Consider the following 20,940-nt stretch of genomic DNA (forward strand, 5'->3'; position numbering starts at 1 on the left):
ACAGCGATGCTGTTGGTGTTTTTCTAAGCATTCTTGTGGCCTTAACGTGTCGTGTACGCAAACTCGCCAGCATAGAACGTTTGCAAATATTGAACAGGTCCAAAATAGTGGCAGTAGCTGTTTGGCACGGATCTCTCAGTGGATCCTTGTCCCATTTTAGTGTTCGAACGCGCTGAAAATTTCGTGACGTCTTTCCTATTGGCACCTTTGTCCTTGACATAACCTTCCAAACTAACGAACGCCACGTTTGCTGAACTCGCAGGACGAGGATAGAACAGTCTGTCCCCTGAAGATTCATCGTTTGAGTCATCATGAGTCTGGTACACGTATATTAATAAACGGGGTTGATTCTTGTTTGGTTAAAAATTAAGTCATACGTAACGGTACAAACTGCTACTGGGTTTTGAGTGTAACCTATGTGAACAAGTACACATAACAAACCATAAAAGCTGCGAAACACACTTAGAAGTGTCCAAACACTGCACCTTTCCGTAACTAATCTGGTGGCTTGTGCTCATCCAAGGCCAATCGCCATCGTGCACGTTGTCTGTCTACTTCTAAATTCATTATTTTCCTCCCTAAAGCATTCTTCAAACGTACATCGGAGAACGTGGTTTCCTGAAATGTCTGCCGTGTATTTGTTGCATCAGGTCTCCAACTCCTTAGCCCACGGCCTGGCCTCCTGCTATTTCCAGATGTACTCGCACAATAAACAATTCTGTCGTGATCGCTCCTGTCGTGATCGTTTTCCAAAATAGAAACCCCTTCCTTACCCTTCTGGTATCCAAACTGACATCGGGAGGTACCACCTACGATGTACTGAATTCTTACTCTCTGTCCCAAGAGCTATCTATGTCGTAAAATTACGAAAACAGCATGTCCAGAACACGCGATACAAAAAACGGACGTTCTGCTGCAATACCTTAGAAAGCCATAAGGGGTCCCATTGTCGAACCTTTGGTTTCCTGCCCCATTCTCACCTACCAAATATCATCCAAGACTTCTCGAGTTATGCTGTTCACCAACAGACAGGCAGATGAACTCACGCACACACAGACACGCCCGTAATATAACCTTCTTTTCGGAGGTAAATATGAATTATTCAGAATATCTTAGATGGGCTTGGATATAACGAGAAAAATGCCTGACTAGTTTTTGCAAATTTCGAAAGGTTGACATTGTGGAGTTGTATTTCTCTGCCATCTTGTCATTCTAGTGTTACTTTAACAAAACACTCAAGCTGTCCTTGGATTTCAAATTTGGGAAATTCATTATTTTCTTAGACAAATCTACAAGCGATTCCATGTAGACTATATCTTTATGAGTGCAACAAAATTGCAGTCTGAAAAGACGATACTACGACGGCCATTATCTTACATGTATAGCAACCAGAGTACAGATTATCTCGGGGAAGGGGATGTCATTCTTAAAGTACTAGTATTCAGTTTAGACAGTGACAACATGGAGCTACTGGTACATATTGTAGACGTCTTTGGTTAATAAATGTGGCGATTATATAAGACTCTGATTATTGAAGCAATCTTGACGAAATCAGATTACTGTCTTTATCGTTTGTAGAGGCTGCGAGAAGAAATGAACTTCTTGTCAGAAAAAAAAACGTTATAGCGGCTTGTGTGGAGAAAACTTGGACGGCGGTTTGGCTGGGTACGTAAAATGCTGACATTTTCGATCTCGTAAACTTCCACATGGAGGCGATACCAGGTGTCATTCAGAAATGCTATATCACTGACATTTTGACATTCAAGTAGAGATACCGTAGTAAATAATGACGTTACAAAGACAATAGCTTTGTCCAAAACTTTTAGTTTTACCATATATATTTAGAGGGCAAATAGTCGTAAACGGGACAAGTTCTTAGACCTGCTTCTGTAGATCATGATATAGCCAGAGTTTCCAAAACAAACCTGTCGAACATTGCCAAAGCCCCATGCCGTTGACCTAAGTCTGCGGAGGAAATCTGGTACAGATGTCGGTAGGCAGGCAGGCAGGCGGTATGAATAATCAGCTCTGTGAACGTATCCCAACTCAATATATTTATACCTTTCTAAAAGACTTGGAAGTTATCGAACTGTCCCTTAAGAAAGATGCATAGAACATAAAACTGTGAAGAAATCAGTTGCTCTGTGCGATTGTCGGTAACTTTTCTGTTCCTTTTGTTCTATGATCTTTAATTCCATAGTGATGCTTTCTGCTCGAAAGAGAAGAGAAAGATATCTTCAACAATTCAGAACCAATAAAACAGACATATCCTTACAAAACATCTTTTTATAGACCTTTTCTCGAACAGTACAGTGTTCATGACTATTTAAACAGCCGACTGGACAGGTTATGAAGTTAACAAGTGCTGTAGTTAGGACACGCTGAAGTAGACATGAATCTTTCCCCACGTGCACTACTCATATACCAGACTGTAAGTCTATTTCCGCACGCCTAATTACGAAGCTCGTCTTACAAACACAACTCTCAGCCCCCTTCAGGCTTGCTTTAGTACCGTTGATCACATAAACACACCGTCCCTGGTGCTATTTGTCCACCAGTTGCTGACCCTTGCACACAAGAGTGTCAATGTTTAATCTTAATCTCCAAGCAGATCCAACATATCATTATCAATATTGACTCCTGAGTCAAGAATCTTTATACCTTCCAGCGGCGTAGAAGTCGTACAGTCTTTCAATACATTTATGTTTGATAGTTGACATTTGGACAAAGAAAAATTAGTTTTAAGGAATGAAAATAGCAGCTCAGTAATTCACTCCAGTGCACGATGCGAATTACTGTTTTATTGTGAAAAAAGCAGTATATTTCACACGTCCATTGTGGAAAATGAAGACTGACCTGCCTGTTCACGAACCATTTGTCCAGTTGACCTCTTGTTGGATACAGAAATAAGGTGATGTACAGTACAGCGGGCCCAGTGGACAGCATCTGGCTCAGTGGCAGCCACACATATGTGTAAATTTGTTCAGTAGTCAGTCGTCTACGATGTGGCGAGCAAACCGGATGGGTTTAGAGACCGGACTCCACAGTTTGCACTTTGAAAAAGTTTATGAAAAACCTTTTCACACCTTCTGATAAAAACGCACAAATCCACCCTAAACATAAAGTATTACATCCGACATGTACCATGGGTATTGTAGCACCAACATTACTGAAACGGAACACCAATTATATAGCACTGTATAGTCACTGAAAACGTTCATGGGAAGCTACATCTGGGAAACAATTCTTGTCATTAAACGAGTTTAAATAGTGACTTTCATGGTCAAAAACTGACAAGTGTAATGTTATGATAGATCAGAGAAGCTATATTGGATGATCCAACTGTTTCTTTCCAAATTCATGAATCACTATGGCGCTGTAACATTGGCCTTGAACTGCTAATAGGTAGATTTCATCACGTGATATTCGCGATGTTCTTACTTCGAGGAGCAGCTTTTCTCAAAGTAGTCTTGAATTGTCGTCCAGAACCGTCGAAGTAACGCTTTTGGTTTATATTTGACTACTGAATGACTGTAAAACTGTATGTGGATGAGTTAGTCCTAACACCCATGGCAACTGCCCTAGAGACTGCTGATAAAACCTAGGCCTTGGACGGTGACCCCACTGCGACCTCTGAGCGAGCTGAAATTGGCCCCAAATAACCGATCAAATATTTCACATAGCTCTTAACGAATTTCACAAAGAACTACTTTACGTTTTGTATCTTCTCTTGTCTTGTGATTCGTACTTTTCTGTCGTGCAGCAGAAGTTCAAACAAACAAAGCACATTTCAGTTATAGAGTCAAGAGCAAGTAAAATCCAACATTGGCCGATCAAGGGTCGCTCAGCGGTCGCCATCTGAGAGGATTGGCACGTATTCAAAACAACCACTTCTGCTGCCGTCTGTACTAGTGTAGCACAGTAGTCCTTGCTTAGATTCATCTGAGGCTGAGACGGCATGTGAGAGCCGAGCTAAATGTTAACTTCCGCGCCTTTCAATTCAATTAGTACTAGAAGTACGCACCACCAAATGTCCCTAAGATAGACTTCAATCAACATACGTTTGCCTCGGAAAGCACTCACTGTCGCTATAGTTAATGACAAGAGCTGTTAAAACGCAGGGTTTCTTGATGCAGTGATTTTATCTGTGATTTTCGCGAAAATCTTTAATTTGCAAGACACCTCTGCCGATCGTCATGTGTTCTAAGTTATCACCCTGCGTAAATGCAGTCACATGCAATGTGAAGTACGATTCCACAAAACCTAGCCACCCGTGAAGGTACAGAATATGCAGGACATTCCGGTGAATTATTACAGAAAGGCCGAGTTAGTGACATTTGTCTCTAACACCAACCAGATGCGACATCAAGTTAACTTCAACAATAAATTGGTCAAACTCCAAGGGTTTAATGTTAGGGACACCTCAGTCTGTTTCTGGTTTACTGTCTGTCCTAGTAACTTTAAACAGTTGGAAGGAACCGTTCTCCCAGCAGCTTTTCGATCGCGTCACACCAATGAAATATGCACTCACGATTTAGTCACAAGACACCGGATTTGTCATAAACTTAGGGCTATGAAGTGTGGACCAAATGGTGAAGAGCCGTCGACATGATACACACACCTCAGACTGGACCACCAAGTGTTCTTTGGTACAACTCCAAACTGATGGAAATAGCGTGTGTCCGAGACTCTAATGCCCAGGGAAACGTGTTGTGTTTCCTGTTTCAGTCCTATAAAATTGGGTCGATAGGATTTTTTTTTGCACTTTTCTTAGGCTGGCCAAAACTCTAGTGTGACATACTCGTATAACCGTGAGATGAACAAAGTAAACTGAAATGCACAAGGACACTAAGTGTCTTTCAACCTCAAACTTGAATGCCGTGCATAATAGAATACATTTACCCTTAATTAGACACATTTGTGGGACAAGCTGTATTTTTACTTCAATAGGAAGCAGGCTGAATAAAAATTCTAACTGGCCATGGAAGCTTTATGACTCCACTGCCCACCCCCAAAAATGTCTAGGGGCTGCAGGTTTTTCTAGGATGGTAGGTAGGGAAACAGGAAACACAACATTTTTTTCCTAGGCCTTTATATATAACGTTATAGACACTTTTGTTCACTGACACCGGAAGCATTATTGCAGGAGATCATGAGGCTCGAGGTCTCACAACAGTTTGGCTGCTTACATGTACTTGATGAGACGTAATATCACGCTGTTTTCAACTGCTTTTTGAAACTGTTCCATTTCTCAGAAGGACACGAACGTCTCAAATTCCCCTGCCCCCGTCGTGCTCGGTCTGACCAGGGATGACATTAGCAGTAGCGCCGGGCGGTTATTGGAACGCTACAATTCCACACAGTTGTTTCTTTTAAGTGTTCAAGTGCACGATATATCGGTCAGGTACATATCATATTGTAGTTTCCGGACATGTTTTTTCAATCTTTTCACATTTTTTTTCACATCTATGTCTATTTTCTGTTAAATCAATAACAAAACGTTTAAAGACAAGTCGCTGTTTGATTAATGGTGACAGGAAGCATCTTGAAACTCTCCCTGATTCTGTCTGTACATTTCCCGCTTAAACAACTACGGACCTGGAAGAAAAACCTTCCCATCTTGCCAAACTCCGTGTACATCGTCTTCAACCTCACATCCTGTCGTTCGACACTATTCAATTTACAATCGTTTAAGAAGGAGGAAGAAGTCGAACCTGTGCATACTAGCGAGCATACATTAGACTTTGTAGTCGCATGTAGTAAGATAACACGTTCTTACTGCACTAGCACTTATCTAGTTCCTGTACTAGTACTAGTTCTTGTACTAGTAGTTAGAACTACTAGAACTTTATCACCTTGGCATGTTACTTACATGAAACGTCCAATAAAGGTCTTCTTCATTTATTCATTCAAAAACATGCCAACTCAAGGTCAACAAACACATAGACCGAAAGCGACACCTCCTTTTTGACGGAGGTAATGTTAAGATTGTCACAGCGGTTGACATTTTCATCTAGCACACTCAGCAGCATTTATTTTCTGTTGCCTCGTAGCCATATCACAAACTCTCTCCTTACAGCAGCTGAATCAACTTCTCCATTACCGTTTTGTCTCCGAGATCTGTCATGGTCAAGCCTCTTGGCACATTGCTATTACTGTGAGGTACGTTGGGTGTTGATTTTCCTTTCAACATTGTTGCACTTAATTGAGCAGGTTCTAGTTTGCCAAGTCGCACTGACATGCGACGTACCTCCCGGACGTCTCAAATGATTGATGAAAAAACCTTAAGTCGTTGAAGCCTCCGAGAAGGACAATCCATTTGTATGTTATCAGATGTCAGAGCACGTTTGTGGATAAAATAAGCAAAGATCTAGAAAGGATATACATGGTTTGTCATCTTTTTAAGTTTTGTTTTTGGTTAGACCAGGGGCTAATTCATAAGAGAGGGAGAGAGTGTTTCTAACATATTTTGGTCGGCTCGCGGCTTTTGCTCTACTGATGTTATTTTTTTTTTTTTGAGAATTGAATAATCAACAGAAATTTATCAAATGATTTTAATATAACGTCTGGGCCAGGTGAGAGCTGATTGAACTGCAAATTTGAAATAAAGGGATTAAGAAGATTTGTATTTGTATAAGATGACTATTGAGCAGAGGTCATATTTCGAAGACTATGCGTTGGAATGGCAAGAACGTGTTTGCAAAGGACAAAACGTTTCGATGTTACATCTCGTCAGGTTTGGCAAAATGTGTTTGTCAATAGCACCCTTCAATCAAGTGTCGTGTCCATGTCATCAACTGACCCTCGCACAACATCCAGGCTTGCCTTACTGTCAAACGCGGACGTTTCGGGAGATGTTTCCATGGTGATGACTTGTTTGATCGACAGGCAGATCACATCTCAGTGGCATGTACATGTTTTCTGAGGCGAAACGTCATGTACGTTATGCATGGCAGGCATTCAGTCAAAAATAATCAACATTTCGGAGTTAAAACCTGTGGTCAGGAACACCGACATCAATAGTAACAAGGAGGTTTAAAATCTGCGTTCGTGCGGACAAGCATGGCGAATATTTCACACTTGAATGACAGAGGAATTAAAGGAGGTATTTGCCAAATATGGGCAGATGTTGAACGATTTGTAAAGTGATGAGTGTTCGCTTGACACGAGTTGGAATAGTGACTACACAAGCCAACTTTGTACCTGGCAAGACGTCAAAGGACATCTTGGTGGTCGACGAAAATTCGAACACGAGACAACGTCATTTTGTCGGTCAAAGATCCAAACACCCACCCTCCAAAGTACTAACTTAAGACACTATTCTCTAATCATAGGCTGATGGGGACCATCGTGACCTTTATCTTATATGCCGTCTTTTTCTGTCAGCTATCCCCACCATAGTACTATAATAGCACCCCTTGCTGCAACACTATGACATGTTCGCATGGGCTGCGAGTGTAAAATACGAATGAACACCGCAACGTGGACACTCGTTGAGAAAGCTGTAACGCCTTAGTTCTAAGTACATGTTGGCTCTATAGTCAGTACAGGAAGTTCTGATACGCCTGTGTAAGTGAAAAGCTCGGACGCTAATCACAAAAACAACCGTCCAGCGTCTGGTCCACGGCTGGTAGTATGACCTTACGTACTTGGGAATCCAGGACGCGGCCTTGGCGCCAGCAGGCGGTACAAACTAAATCCGATTTGTCTTCATTCTGACATGGTGCGGTTTAGCCCCTAGATGACACAGGAACTCTCGGCAGATGGTCCCAAGTTGTTGTGTGCAAATCTATCTGGTAAGAATATGTTGGCAAAGAATTACATAACTTTAACCACAGTCCACTAAAGGGCAGTACTACTCGTAGTTAACTCCTTTTATACCCAATATTTACCCTTCGTTATTTATCTTCACCAAGATGGTTATGTTTTCGGTCGCGTTTCTATCTATGTATGTTTGTATGTATGTATGTATGTATGTATGTATGTATGTATGTATGTATGTATGTATGTATGTATGTATGTATGTTTGTTTGTTTGTATGAGGAAGAAGAGCATAACTAGATGAGTCTTGATGAGACCGCAAAATGATATATTTTGAGCCCCTTGTCAGCTTGTTACGTAACGTTATATGGTACTGCGCGGAACCTGCAGTTTTCATACCTCGTGTTCTGGGCATGATATGGTCAAGATTTTTGAGCGGGGCTGTGTGGGTAAGTGGCGTAGGTCTGGGTACCCTAGTAGTGGCTTTCTGGAACTGTAAGGGACGTTTTTGTGCCAGACTTCGAAGAGAATAACTCACAAATGATATGACAGATCGTTATGACGTTTGACATGTAGAGAGCTTAAGTGATATTTGTTTTATATTTGATACGTCTGATGGTCATGATGACGTAACTAACGATGACCTTGGTAAATCCTCTCAATTCTAAATTTATGACGCTTATAGATATCCTACTTCTGCTTAAATCAAAGGATTTGTGCCCTGCATGCTCCTTAATAAAGTTACTCCACGGTACAACTATGCCACATGACACTGTTATGTGTTATTATCTTACAGGTTTTCTGCATGCTTAAAATGTATTTTGAGGATGATAAACATTCCAAACAGACCATCACCATTTCCGATCATTACAAAAAACTTCCTTCCGCCTCGGCTGGGTGTCAGAATGTGTCGCGCTAAAACGGGGTTTCACGACCAGTCGTTAAGGTGAACATACGTCACACCAAAGATGCTATGAAGGTTCATGGTCACTACAAGAACAGTATGTTCCTTGTGTCAAACAGGCTGAAACTATAACTTACATTTCGTAACAATTGTTAACTTTTGTGTCACTTGTGTGGGGGAAGATGAACTTTGATATACTAACATTTTAACGAGTTGTTTCAAAGTCCGAACGTTTTCGTCGCACTAGACAACCAGCAGTGATATTATGCCAAGGTCAACAATACAATGTATGTTAACAATATCAGATTAAAACTGACTAAACCGTTGTCCGACTCATGCTTTAAAGAAGTCAACAGATCTACCACGTACAGTGCTCACTATTCACGGCTGTAGGTAGAATGTGTAGAATGTTACTCAACGGTCTCAACCTATCGTCCCCTGTACTTCGTCCTCCCCAGGCACAAATAGCGATCATCGACGGTCCAGACTGGAACGAGACTCAGCACACAACGTAAGAACCTCTTCAATTTGCCAACCTTCCTCATTTACAACCCACACTCTACATTTACATGTACCTTCACCTAGTCTGTAACGAGGAGCATTCCATTTCTTGACGTTTTGCTAAAAGAATTGAGGAGCCTTGTTCGACAGTCACTTGTTGGACGCGTCTTTCAAAATCATCCGTCAACAGATACGAAACAGATCCTTGCCGCAGATCAGTTCTGTTACAGTCTTGCTGAAAAGTTGTAGTTAAACAAGTAAACACAATAAAATTCAGTTCACAACCACTTTAGACAGAACTACGTCCGTCCGTTGTCAACAAAAAAAGTTGTCGAATTTATTCCGGTGCCTATGTTGACAACATATGACCTTGACCCCGTGCAGAGAACACCCCAGGAGTAAGAGACGGGACCCGGCCATGGCGTACTATGAGCGGCTGATGGACCACTGCGGGGTCGACAACGAGGCAGACTTCACACCGCCTCTAACTGGGGACGAAGCGGCCAGAAGGAAAAGATACGCATTAGTAGGTATTACACATCTTATTCTGAACATAATAGTCACAACACATAATTACCGGCATAGTTGGACTATGGATGATGAAACATGGCGAGTTCAATTTCACACTAAAATTAGACGGATACCTATCTAAGAAAAACGACTAAAAAGCATTATCGCCAATCTGGGGTTGGGGAATGCCAGTGGATGAAAAGGGATAGCTGCAGTGGCCATGAAAGGGTGGAGAAAAACAGTTTAGCATTGGTTGCCTTTATACTGTAGTGAGTAGGTTTACGGTGACAAGGCTAGAATTCCGGAATCAGAATTGATAGTATTCATCATGTTAACGTTAGTCCCATAACTAAAATATGGCAACCGCTTCTGACCTGACCCGATGTAGTTTTGCGACAAGTGGCTTTATTCCTCCTGCTCTTTGACAAATGCCATGAGAGACAGTCGAAAGATCCTTGTCAGGTATGCCTTTTGTTTATTTGTCAATTGATGTGACAACCAGGAAGAGAAACATTTTTCTTTCCAGTGAGCAATGGCTCAAATTCAAATCGCCGGAAATTGTTTGAAGGAAAAAGGCATCAATTTTGGACAGTTTTGCATTGTACCACAACAACAGATTTTTCACGTACTTAAGCTATCTTACCGATTCGGTTGTTCTCAAAAGTTTAACATTGGAATTCGACGACGCTTAATAGAATGCATTTACGAGAATAAGCCAAGACATAAGTATGTACCGTTCTAGTTTTCTTTTTCTTTTTAGGGTCTAAATGGAAACGAACGGACCTGACCTTTCGGATCGTCAACAGACCTAGGTACATTTCAGAGAAGGAGCTGAGGCGGGTCATCCTGCGGTCCCTCAAGCTGTGGACCGACGTGACGCCACTCACCTTCCGGGAGGTGGTGAACGGGGACGCCGATATCATGTTTGAGTTTCACCGCGGGGACCACAACGACGGCCACCCTTTCGATGGGTTAGGTAAGAACTGTATACATGTAGTAGAAAGTGCCTAATCTATTTCGTTGATCGAATCTTTACTTTTTATATGACGAGAGACATGGCTTCCAAATGGTTCTTATACGTCTTCTATGGGTGTTACAGTTATTACCTAATGTATAAATAAATGATGTTATGACCTGATTCACAGAAATCATGTACTGCAGACCATTAGGTTCTTCTGTAGTAAAATATTGCTGATGCGTGCCTGTATGATCCCTTGTGTAGGAGGTATATTCGCACACGCCTTCTTCCCTGAGAACGGCGATGTACACTATGACGCAGACGAGCCGTGGACAACTGACTCCCGTTATACCTCCTCCAAGAAAGACCTTTTCTTGATAACTGCACATGAGGTATGTAGGTGCGACGTTGTAGGACGTTTAACCCAACATTTTCTTCTGACCGCTTGGCATTAGGCATCTTTATTTCTGGTGAATGTACATATCATTGCCTTCATTAACCTTGCCCCCAATAAAGCAATGCGATTTCCTTCTATGCACTGGTCTGATTTTCATGTCTCCACCTCAGATCGGTCACAGCCTGGGTCTGGGCCACTCCCAGCTGTTCGGTGCGCTGATGAGGAGATCCTACCAGGATATCGCCCAGAACGGGGACCTGTACCGGTTACCTTCGGACGACGAGATGGGCGCTCTGGCTGTGTACGGTGTGTCAATGTCCCCAGTCATTCTCGGTTCATTGTGACACATGGATGTACAGGGTCTACACAAAAGTGTAGCGTTACTGTTTTGCTGCACCTATTACGTTTGCGCTGTTGTATTGCAGGTACAGGGCGTATTTTGTCCCTCGTGCACAAAATGGTTGATACACTAATGTTGGTTGTCCTGTGTATTTGTAAAAATATGTACGTGTGGTTTGTATGTATGTGTGTAAGTGCGTTCGTGCTTGTGTACATGTGTGTTTGTGTTTTAGTGTATGTATGTACGTATGTACGGTATGTATGTGTGCGCAAGTGGATGAGTGATATATGTGAATGAATAAGTGCATGTGTTTTGTGTAAGTGTGTGAGTGAGTGAGTGAATGAGTGGAGTGAGTGAGTGTGAGTGAATAATTGCGTGTGAGTGTGAGTGAGTGAGTGAGTACGTTTCAACATGCCTAACGCCCAACCCTGCCTCCAGATGACAGTTGCCTGTCTGTGCTGTCTCCTTCCAATCCAGGAGACTGTCCTAAGATTTCCTGGTGGTCGAACCACGTGGTGGGCACTAAGATGGACATAGGCCGATACGACCGATACTTTAAGAGACCGTACACCATCTGCAAGAATGAATATGACGCAATTATGCTGGGTAAGTGGTCGGATCTTTAGCGTGCTCAAAAAGCAATTTCCCATGAAGACGTGGCTTATCAGTCCCACCTAAGAGGACTATCTGATAACTGAACTTACTGTAACAGTCGCTTCCAGGAGTATCCAAATCGTCGATTCGAATCTACGGTATTGTTTTAACTATTAGGTACGTGCCCTTATCTGGATTATTCATCAAGTATTCCTTAGCTGACTCCCTATCAATTATGCTCCCATCACATTTCCAAAGTCGGGGCCCGACCGGGCAGCTTTCGGAAACGAAAATCATGAAATAAAAGACAAACAGAACGTAAAAAATCGTCATGAGCATAATTTGTTTATATTTCTTTATATTTCGTTTCCGTAAACATTCTGGCCGGACCCCGGGTTGGAAATGTGACAGTACCATAAAATGGCGACGATCATTGAGCGACCAAATTTAGATATGTGTGACCTTTTATTTCATGATCGTAATATTATCAACAATGTAAGAGTATGGTTTAGATCGCAATCATACATACAGACAGAACTAATCGATGAAGTTCCATGTACGACCTGTCACATGTCGGGGGGCTCATCGATCGCAGTCTCTAATAGAAAGATGTAAATGACGCCTTTGATGTTTTATGCGTGACGGACGTATCCAAAGTGATATATATGATGCAGTAGCCTCAGTGTACATATATGTAATCTGATATTTATTTTTTAACTTTCTAAATCACCCACCAGGGATTGACAGGTTTACCTACGCCTTCAGAAAGAGTTTCTTCTGGCGAATAACGGACGTCGGGATCCAGGGGAGACCACGGAAAATCAACAGGCGGTGGAAAGACCTCGGGCCGGGGAAGGTCGACGCTGCGGCGACATCAAGGTCTACGCACCGGACCTACTTCTTCAAAGGTTTTCACTTTTCGAATGTTTGGCACCAATATAATAGACCACCTTTTATATAAAATCTGCCCCGAAATGTATGATGGATGTTTGTAGTAACCATAGAAAGAAGGCGATGCATATTCTTTACATATACCCCTCTAGTTCCAACGTCTTCACGACAGTTTTTGATAAAACCTGACTCCAGATTCTCATCCGAAAAGATAGATAAGACAGACGAAAGATAACGAATGCTGTCTGAAACGTCTGACCGTTTTCAAAATTTTTCCAGTTGCTTGAGTAACTGTTACCTTGCGGGTACATTTTGTGCTATCCATGTACGTACGAGCTAGAGGCAGATTCTTTTAAGAATGAAATATTGTCAGTTTCAGGTTATTGGCACTACCTCTAATGGTAAACCCACAAGTGTTTTTTTTTTTCTCACTGCAGGTGATAAAATCTTTCGGTTCTATCAGACAAGACTTGATCCCGGCTTCCCCATATCTGCTGCCACGGCCGGCATGCCCAAGTCTCCTGACGCCGCCCTAGTCCGGGACATTGACTACCGCGTGTACGTGCTGAAAGGGTCCCGCGTGTACGCCTTTGACGAGCTGACCAAGAAGGCAGTCCCCGGGTACCCCCGCCCCATCTACACCGTGTGGCCCGGCATCCCCAAACGTATCGACGCGGCCTTCCAGTGGTTGAACGGACGAACTTATTTCCTCAAGAGAGACCTGTACTGGAAATTCGACGAGGGCACGAAAATGCAGGAGAAGTGCAACCCTCGCGCGGTGTCGCACTCTTGGTTATCCTGCTCCGCTGACCGGGTTATAGGAGATTAGGACCGAAGGTTTCATGTATATATTGATGTGTCATGTGTCATCGTCAAGCTGTACCGAATGCAACTACAGGTCTTTGTTTCACCATTTGACCCGCGACCTATTTTGCCTCTTTCCAGTTATATATTTTATAATGTAAAAAAATGTAATTCATTCTAATACAAGTAAGGTTTTCATGGTTGATTCTATTATGGCACTATTAGATAACTAGATCTATATTTATGATTGCATTTGCTAGACGATGCAGTTAAAATTCTTCAAGTTGATTTTTCCAAGTATGCCTTTACCAATTTACTACCAGTGCTGTAATGGTTATAACGTTATGCCTATATGATATAAGTACTTTGTGCTATTGATGCTAGTGTTTGCAGAACAGTAAAAATATGTAGCAAACATCATATTCATTACATATCTGCAAAAAGTACCCAATAGAAAATGAAACCTTTTAACTTAAGACAGAGACATTCTGTATTAATTTCTTATGAAATCAACTGTTGTTGTTATTTTATTGATGATTGGTGCAGAAGCAAAACTACAGGACACTGTACTTGTCAAATTTTCCGCTAGGAGTCTCACTGTATTCATTAATTGTTAAAAATAACTGCTAAGTTTTTTCAGCTTTGATTTAGTGGATTGATAATTACAGTTTATCAGTAGGATTTTCTACTTTATGTTTGTCAATTGGGAACTTTGGTAGGACAAGTAGTATGCTGCTGAATGTATTTAAGCCATTGTTGCTACATGTAAATGAAGCCGCCCAATAATTGCATAGATGACTTTTTTAGAAAAATAACCAATACTGGTCTTTCTTTTGTTTTTAATTACCTATGAAACCATTTTGTCTATTTTGTGAATTTTTGTTGATCATCAAGAATCTGAGACATGTTCTTGATCCGTAATATTGCACAATATTTTGTGGCGTATACTGAGCTCTAGTCTATGGGTAGCACATCAGTTCACTTCTGGTGACCTACTAATTCAGCATGTACTTTCTGTACAAACTGGTGTGTACACCTTCAGGTGGTTTATCAGTTATATGATACAAGCAAAGCTTTTAGCAAACATAGCACACTATTGTATAACAGTATAATGTACTATAATACATGACATTAAAGAATTAAAAATGATTTACATAAAACTGTACATAAATTTGTTAAGAAATCTGCCATGGAGGAGTTAAAAAAACAGGTGCTTTGCATTTCAAACCAACATTTGGCATTCATAAACCACACAGTCATATGATAGGTATTGTATCTTTCTTGATAATCAATACTTGCTATTTGTATGGCATTAGAATACGGCCTTGAAGCCATTTCAGAGAAGTGATGCAGGTGTTGATCAGTCTCTACCTGAAGAGATTAGCTGATAGCATTAAGCCAAGCTCTGCATTACATGTTTTCATGTTTACTTTAAGTGCACACTTTGTATCTTTGCCCTCAGCATGGCCTCCCAGTCTTGTCCTTGTTTCATGTCCTGGTACTTGGTAGGCATGGAGACCAGGGCCTCCAGCTCCGGGGTGGGCTGGGGGAGCAGTCCGGCTTTCTCAACAGCCTCAGGAAACTTGGCTGCTGCTGCAGTAGCCACACACACCCTCATACAAGAACTGCTACTGAAAAACATTGGATCAAAATCACCTCACCTTAACTATCCCACGACTGACCCTGAAATATCTTAGCTTTTGTTCTTGAATACCTGCTGAGGGGGTTTGAAGTGTTACAACAAGATTATTTCCAATAGTAGCAGTAGTAAGTTATCCTGTATTCAATTACTGCTGCAGGGGTCCCTGACACAGGAGTGAGCGCTAACAGACGAGTTAGTCTTTGCACTACATTCTCAAACTGTTGAGCTCTGTACACTTATTCCATGCTTGTGAGGCTGCAAACAGATATAATAGACTGTGAAACATTGGCCACTGGCATTCATGATACCTTTCTTGTGCCATGTGGTAAGAGGCAGCCACAGCTGTATGGGGACATAACAGATACTGGTTCTCCTCCCAACATGTCCTCATGGCCAGCAAGGTGTCGGCCTCTGTCACACTGTACGATCTCATGACTGCATTCAGCTAATGGTGGCAGACAACACAAAAATGACTGAAATTCATGATTAAGACCAAAAAGACAGCCAGTCATCTTACATGCAAAGTCTATAGGGGTATTGTATGTGACCTTAGTTACAGCCACCATGCTGGGGTCTAAAAAGGCTAGGGTCAGGAGGTTTTTGCTAGGATGTGTCAGGTAACCAAATAAACATGCATAGTCCAGTAGCTATCCAGTAGCCCTAAGCCTCTGGAACTAGAAGCAGTGTCTGTCTTCTCCGTCATGACCAGTGGAAGACTAGCTCTTTATGAGCTAAAACTGAATCAAGATCACTTTACTTTCCCTTATGTAATAGTTGCAATCGCCCTACAGATTTGTATTATATAAAAAAAAAACACATTCAAACTGTATGGAGTTGAAGACCAACCTTATCCAGTAGGTTCTTTGGGATAGCAGTCTTCCCAGTAGCCTCAAACTCCCTCAGAAGTCTGGCCACCAGGGCGGAGTCCTGGCCTGAGAACAGGTACAGGATCCTCTCAAAGTTGTAAGGCACCTGCAAATATACAAGAAAAGGGAGCTGTGCTGTACTGTTGTGTCATCTCATGCTAGTCCTTTAGTGCCAAGAAAAGATTAATAGACAGCCTGTATTAGCCAAACATGTCAACTTGGTTGTGATGCCATACCAAGTCTACAAAGCATAAGTCTATTTTCTGACAGCCATAGTTGTGTTACTAGTCTTTTCAATTTCAGCCGGCCTTTCAATTTACTGCTGCCTCATGACCAAAGTAATGGAAACCTGTGCTGTTGAACCTGTAAAAATCCCTTGCATACACTAATGAATTGCACCCAATAGAGATACTGGGAAGTTCACGATTTGTTATAATGCTAAGCTTGTATTTGCTGTGTATGCTTCGAATTAAGAAATTACAGATAAATGTGTATAAAAGCTGATGTGATATTTGGTGTTTTTATGCACCCACACCGAATGTGTTCACATATCTGTTGAACTGCATCAATTTGACTTTAATTTATTATAGTTATCTGCTAACAAGGCCCCATTTTCTGTCATTGAAAAATCATAATATAAACCAAGCTGCAATCTTGTTGTAGTACAAATGATGCAATTTGTCAACTGAGTCCCTTCTTTAATAAGAATTTGAAAATCATCATGTTTTTGTAATCAGCATGACATACCTGTATGTCCATAGAGTTGGAGGAGGTTGGGATGACTTTGTCAGCCATGGAGAAGTCCCCCTGCTTCAGGGCTCTGTCCACAATGTCATTAACATTCACAGTACTCACAAACCTCACAGGCAGGCCCATCATCCTAGCTATACACCCAGCTGAGAAACAAAAACATTGAATAAAAGAGAAATCATCTATTTTTGGTGTATTCAAGGTAATAAACAACAATCATGGACAAAAAAATCCTTCGTCAAAGGTTCATCACTTTTTTTACCTCCTTTGAACCCTGTCTGACTGTATCAAGAAAATTCCATTAAACTTAATGATAATAATAAATGTTTGCCTCTATTGTTAATAGAAAGTAGAGCTATGACATAGAAGTTGTTGCACTTTTTCTTGCAACAAAAAAATAAAACAATATTTCCTGACCCCATTGAAACACTGACTGTGGTTTACTTTATCACTGTGCTCACCTGTGATGTTACCCATCGCTCCTGTGGGAACCACAATCTCCACCTCTTGGTCACATGACCTGCACATCTGATAAAACAATAGTGATAAAACACTGCACATCTGATAAAACACTACAGTGATAAACACTGCACATCTGATAAAACACTACAGTGATAAACACTGCACATCTAATAAAACATTACAGTGATAAACACTGCACATCTGATAAAACACTAGACAAGTGATAAACACAGCACATTTGATAAAACACTACAGTGATAAACACTGCACATTTGATAAAACACTACAGTCACTGTGATAAACACTGCACATTTGATAAAAGACTACAGTGATAAAACATTTCATGGATAGAAGGTTATGTCATGTCTTTGAAAGTAGTATCTACACTTTCTCCAGATCACAATTGACTAAAGCAGAAATGAGCTATTTAAGTTTTATAAGTGCACCTCACTACTAGTACCTGGAAGTAGGCATAGAAGTGGTGGACTGTCTGCACCATGACACGGGCCCAGTTGATGGAGTTGATGCTTATCAGGTTGTGTTTCTGCACAAACTCAGCATCCACAAAACACTGCTTGATGGGATAGTCCAAGTCATCAGATGTGCCATCCACTGGTAGGCAGGAATAACACATACGGGTTTTGTCACACCTACATCATCATCATCATCATCGGTCGACATGCTACCTACAATATATAACAAACACTGCAAACAACTTTTCTTGCTTGGTCAAACAACTATATTCCTGCATTTCTAAAGTTTTATTTAGACATTGTTTTTGACTTGTTCCTTTTTATTTTTCCTGCCAGTCTGGATCCAAGGTTGCAGGATATGAGGCCAAAAATAGTGTAACTGGAGACTTGTATGATAGAAGGTTGAATGGCCTGGATCAGACATTGTTGCCACACTCCCCTGGGTCCAAAGTCCCACAGGATCCAGAAGACAGAAAAATGCACAGACAGATTTAGCAAGAAATCCCCCCAAAAGACTCTACATCTTTGACACATGTATGACACCTTTGATTTTCTATTACCATTGTCATAGTACCCAATGTTAAGGTGTTTCTCTTACCTGCAAACACGTGGACATTGTCGTCCAGCACGGTGGTCATCTGCAGCTCCTGTATGCTGCTGCACCGCCCGTGGGGCAGCAGCACCACTATGTCCACCCACTTCAGCCCTCGCACAGCCTCGATGGCTGCACTGCCAGTGTCACCAGAGGTCCCTGCAAACAGACATCATCACTCTCTATAAATAATTTTGAGGTTGTTACTTTAATGCCTATAATATTGAACAAGACAATTGATGCTCCTTCAATACAAAAGAGTAAATCAATGAAATTGTAAATAACACACCTTTTTTCTGCACAATGGACACTTTTATGAGTTAGTGACAAAGCAATTTCCCTGAATAACTATCTGCAATTTAGACTGATTTATTTCTTATAAAATATCCGCACAAGACAACTGTGAAAATATCATAGCGGTAGCTCTGTTTGTAGACTGTCATGCACAAGTAATGACTGCATGTGGGTGCATAGATGACAGCAACAAATTACATAAGTTCTGTGCCTTGAAAAGCAGCAGCTTATTTTAGACAGAGTTGAAGAATGAGCTGTCCTTAAGGTTTACCTTACCAACAACAATGGTGACATGCTTCTTCCTCTTCTCCAAGAAGTACTCCAAGAACTGTCCCACGCAGGACAAAGCCAGGTCCTTGAAAGCAAGTGTTGCCCCATGCCACAGCTCTAAGACATTCAGGCCCTTCTTAAGTCTGGCAACGTTTACCACATCTGGGTGCCTGAACTTGGAGAAGGCCCTGTCTATCAGGTCTGAAGGAGGGATATTATATTTGATTAGGATGAAATTTATTTTTACCCATATATTTTGCAGGCCATAATCATATCCTCTATTTACATTTCCATCTCTGCTTTATAAAGTTCAGACTTTAAGAACATGTTCTGAGGTATGACATACATGTACTAACCATGCAGATCCTTTCTTGGTATTTCTGTGTCATCCACAAAGAGGGGAATGATCTCTTTGCAAAGGTCCACATAAGACAAGTCAGCCCAAGTCTGCAATGTCTTTTGAGGTATCTGAAAGAATGGAATATGTTCCAATTCATTTGTCATTACATTGCTTGTGATTCATACTCTGAGCTTCTTTGAGCATGCTCTATACTAGTATATAGCTACATGTACCATACATGAAGAATGCAGTGACCAGCAATGAAGTGTGCCATAGTGTGAGGTCCTACTGAAAAAGTCAGTGGAGTTCTTTTAAACAGGATTGTTTGCTGGCATTTGCAGCACACCTTGCATAACTTTTTTTTTCAATGCTGACTAACAAACAAAAAATTATGATCCATTGTTCATATCAGGAATACCTTACAGTTCTTTCCTGGGGTACAGCATCAGGGAACACATCACAGTTCTAACTTGGGGTACAGCATCAGGGTTCTTACCTGGGGTACAGCATCAGGGAACACCTTACAGTTCTTACCTGGGGTACAGCATCAGGGAACACCTTACAGTTCTAACCTGGGGTACAGCATCAGGGTTCTTTCCTGGGGTACAGTATCAGGGAACATATTACAGTTCTTACCTGGGGGACACTATCAGGAAACAGCAGTCCTCCATCACTGCAGTACCCTGAGAACAAAGCTTGCTCAAATGTCTGCCCTTTGACCCCACCTCTGGTGCTGCTGTATCTCATGATGATGGCTGACCTGGAGTACGGTTCTGGAATCTATAGCATTAATGTCATTGTGTGAAATTGATTTCATACTCAGAGTAAAATTCCTACACACCAAAGAGATAGTATAAGTGTTGGTGACAATATTTATATTGGCTGAGTTCCTGATAAGCTAATATAGAACTTAGAACCCAAACACCCTAAACGTTTCAGAACCCTATCAAATTATGGGTAGTCATACTAGTACTTTTGGAGAACAATATATCAAAATCTCATAACGTTACATTATAGTGCACAGTTTGATTCTGACTTAGCTGATCATGATGACTGCGCAACACTTTGTTTAACGTGTTATATCATGTACAAACTCCATGTAACCACTATATCCATAATGATTTGTTGTACCATTGCTGAAAGACCTACTTTCTCTTCTACAGCTAGGCCCTCCCCCTTTTTGAATTCATCGACTTAAAAATAAACGAAACAGCTAAGTTAGCTAAAGTCGTGAGACATGAGCTTAAAAACTGTTCCGGATCTATGAATAACCAAGGCATATGCTCTTATAAATCATTCATAGTATCCTACCTGAGTACTGCTGTCAATATCGGACACAGACCACTAACTGCGATACCAGTGCAGCGGCGCACCACCACCAGCTGGCAGTAGGGATGAACTTTTGACTCCAGACTGTTCTATTTTGGAAATAGGGGGGTGTATCCTATAGGTCTGCGATAACAGCGACGTCTAGCGGAGTGTGCTTGAACGTTGCAAAATAACTACGCTGTGTTTTAGTAGCGTTTGTGTGTATGTAACGTAAACTACTTTTTCTCTGGTTTTAGTATTTAGATAGCCTTAGGTGGAGCAA

At 41.4% G+C, this 20,940-nt stretch overlaps 2 protein-coding genes across 5 annotated transcripts in view; one reads left to right on the forward strand and one right to left on the reverse strand.

The window, feature by feature from the left end:
• Positions 1 to 14,809, forward strand: part of LOC118414144 (matrix metalloproteinase-19-like) — a 16,285-nt gene extending 1,476 nt beyond the window's left edge. For both annotated transcript variants that reach the window (XM_035817971.1, XM_035817972.1), the window contains exons 2-9: positions 9,124 to 9,176; positions 9,551 to 9,696; positions 10,437 to 10,652; positions 10,899 to 11,026; positions 11,202 to 11,337; positions 11,849 to 11,977; positions 12,703 to 12,873; positions 13,294 to 14,809. In XM_035817971.1, the coding sequence (XP_035673864.1) occupies positions 9,124 to 9,176; positions 9,551 to 9,696; positions 10,437 to 10,652; positions 10,899 to 11,026; positions 11,202 to 11,337; positions 11,849 to 11,977; positions 12,703 to 12,873; positions 13,294 to 13,685 (1,371 nt within the window). In that variant the 3' untranslated portion in view covers positions 13,686 to 14,809. The remainder of the gene's footprint in view (positions 1 to 9,123; positions 9,177 to 9,550; positions 9,697 to 10,436; positions 10,653 to 10,898; positions 11,027 to 11,201; positions 11,338 to 11,848; positions 11,978 to 12,702; positions 12,874 to 13,293) is intronic.
• On the reverse strand, positions 14,154 to 20,759 carry LOC118414145 (threonine synthase-like 2). 3 transcript variants are annotated; one of them, XM_035817975.1, is made up of 11 exons: positions 20,661 to 20,759; positions 19,986 to 20,129; positions 19,366 to 19,477; positions 19,016 to 19,210; positions 18,452 to 18,604; positions 17,841 to 17,992; positions 17,380 to 17,446; positions 16,916 to 17,064; positions 16,149 to 16,274; positions 15,611 to 15,747; positions 14,154 to 15,288 (listed from the first exon to the last, which is right to left on the reverse strand). In XM_035817975.1, exons 2-11 carry the CDS (start codon positions 20,094 to 20,096, stop codon positions 15,087 to 15,089), a joined length of 1,404 nt encoding a protein of 467 aa, XP_035673868.1. In that variant the 5' UTR covers positions 20,097 to 20,129; positions 20,661 to 20,759; the 3' UTR covers positions 14,154 to 15,086. The 3 variants fall into 3 exon arrangements, with proteins under 3 accessions (XP_035673868.1, XP_035673866.1, XP_035673867.1); XM_035817973.1 differs by having other exon boundaries at positions 14,154 to 15,291; XM_035817974.1 differs by having other exon boundaries at positions 14,154 to 15,291; positions 19,986 to 20,122; positions 20,661 to 20,753.
• Positions 20,760 to 20,940: the final 181 nt, after the last annotated feature.

The sequence above is a fragment of the Branchiostoma floridae genome, chromosome 4 (genome assembly GCF_000003815.2).
Source record: "Branchiostoma floridae strain S238N-H82 chromosome 4, Bfl_VNyyK, whole genome shotgun sequence".
Lineage (NCBI taxonomy): Eukaryota > Metazoa > Chordata > Leptocardii > Amphioxiformes > Branchiostomatidae > Branchiostoma > Branchiostoma floridae.

Excerpts from the sequence above, each read along its gene's own strand:
- LOC118414145 (XM_035817973.1), bottom strand. The coding sequence starts at position 20,096 with ATGAGATACAGCAGCACCAGAGGTGGGGTCAAAGGGCAGACATTTGAG. Across the intron at positions 19,478-19,985 it reads TTCCTGATAGTGTCCCCCAG|ATACCTCAAAAGACATTGCA; the intron begins GTAAGAACTGTA and ends CCATTCTTTCAG. Across the intron at positions 17,065-17,379 it reads AGCGATGGGTAACATCACAG|CTGGGTGTATAGCTAGGATG; the intron begins GTGAGCACAGTG and ends TTTGTTTCTCAG.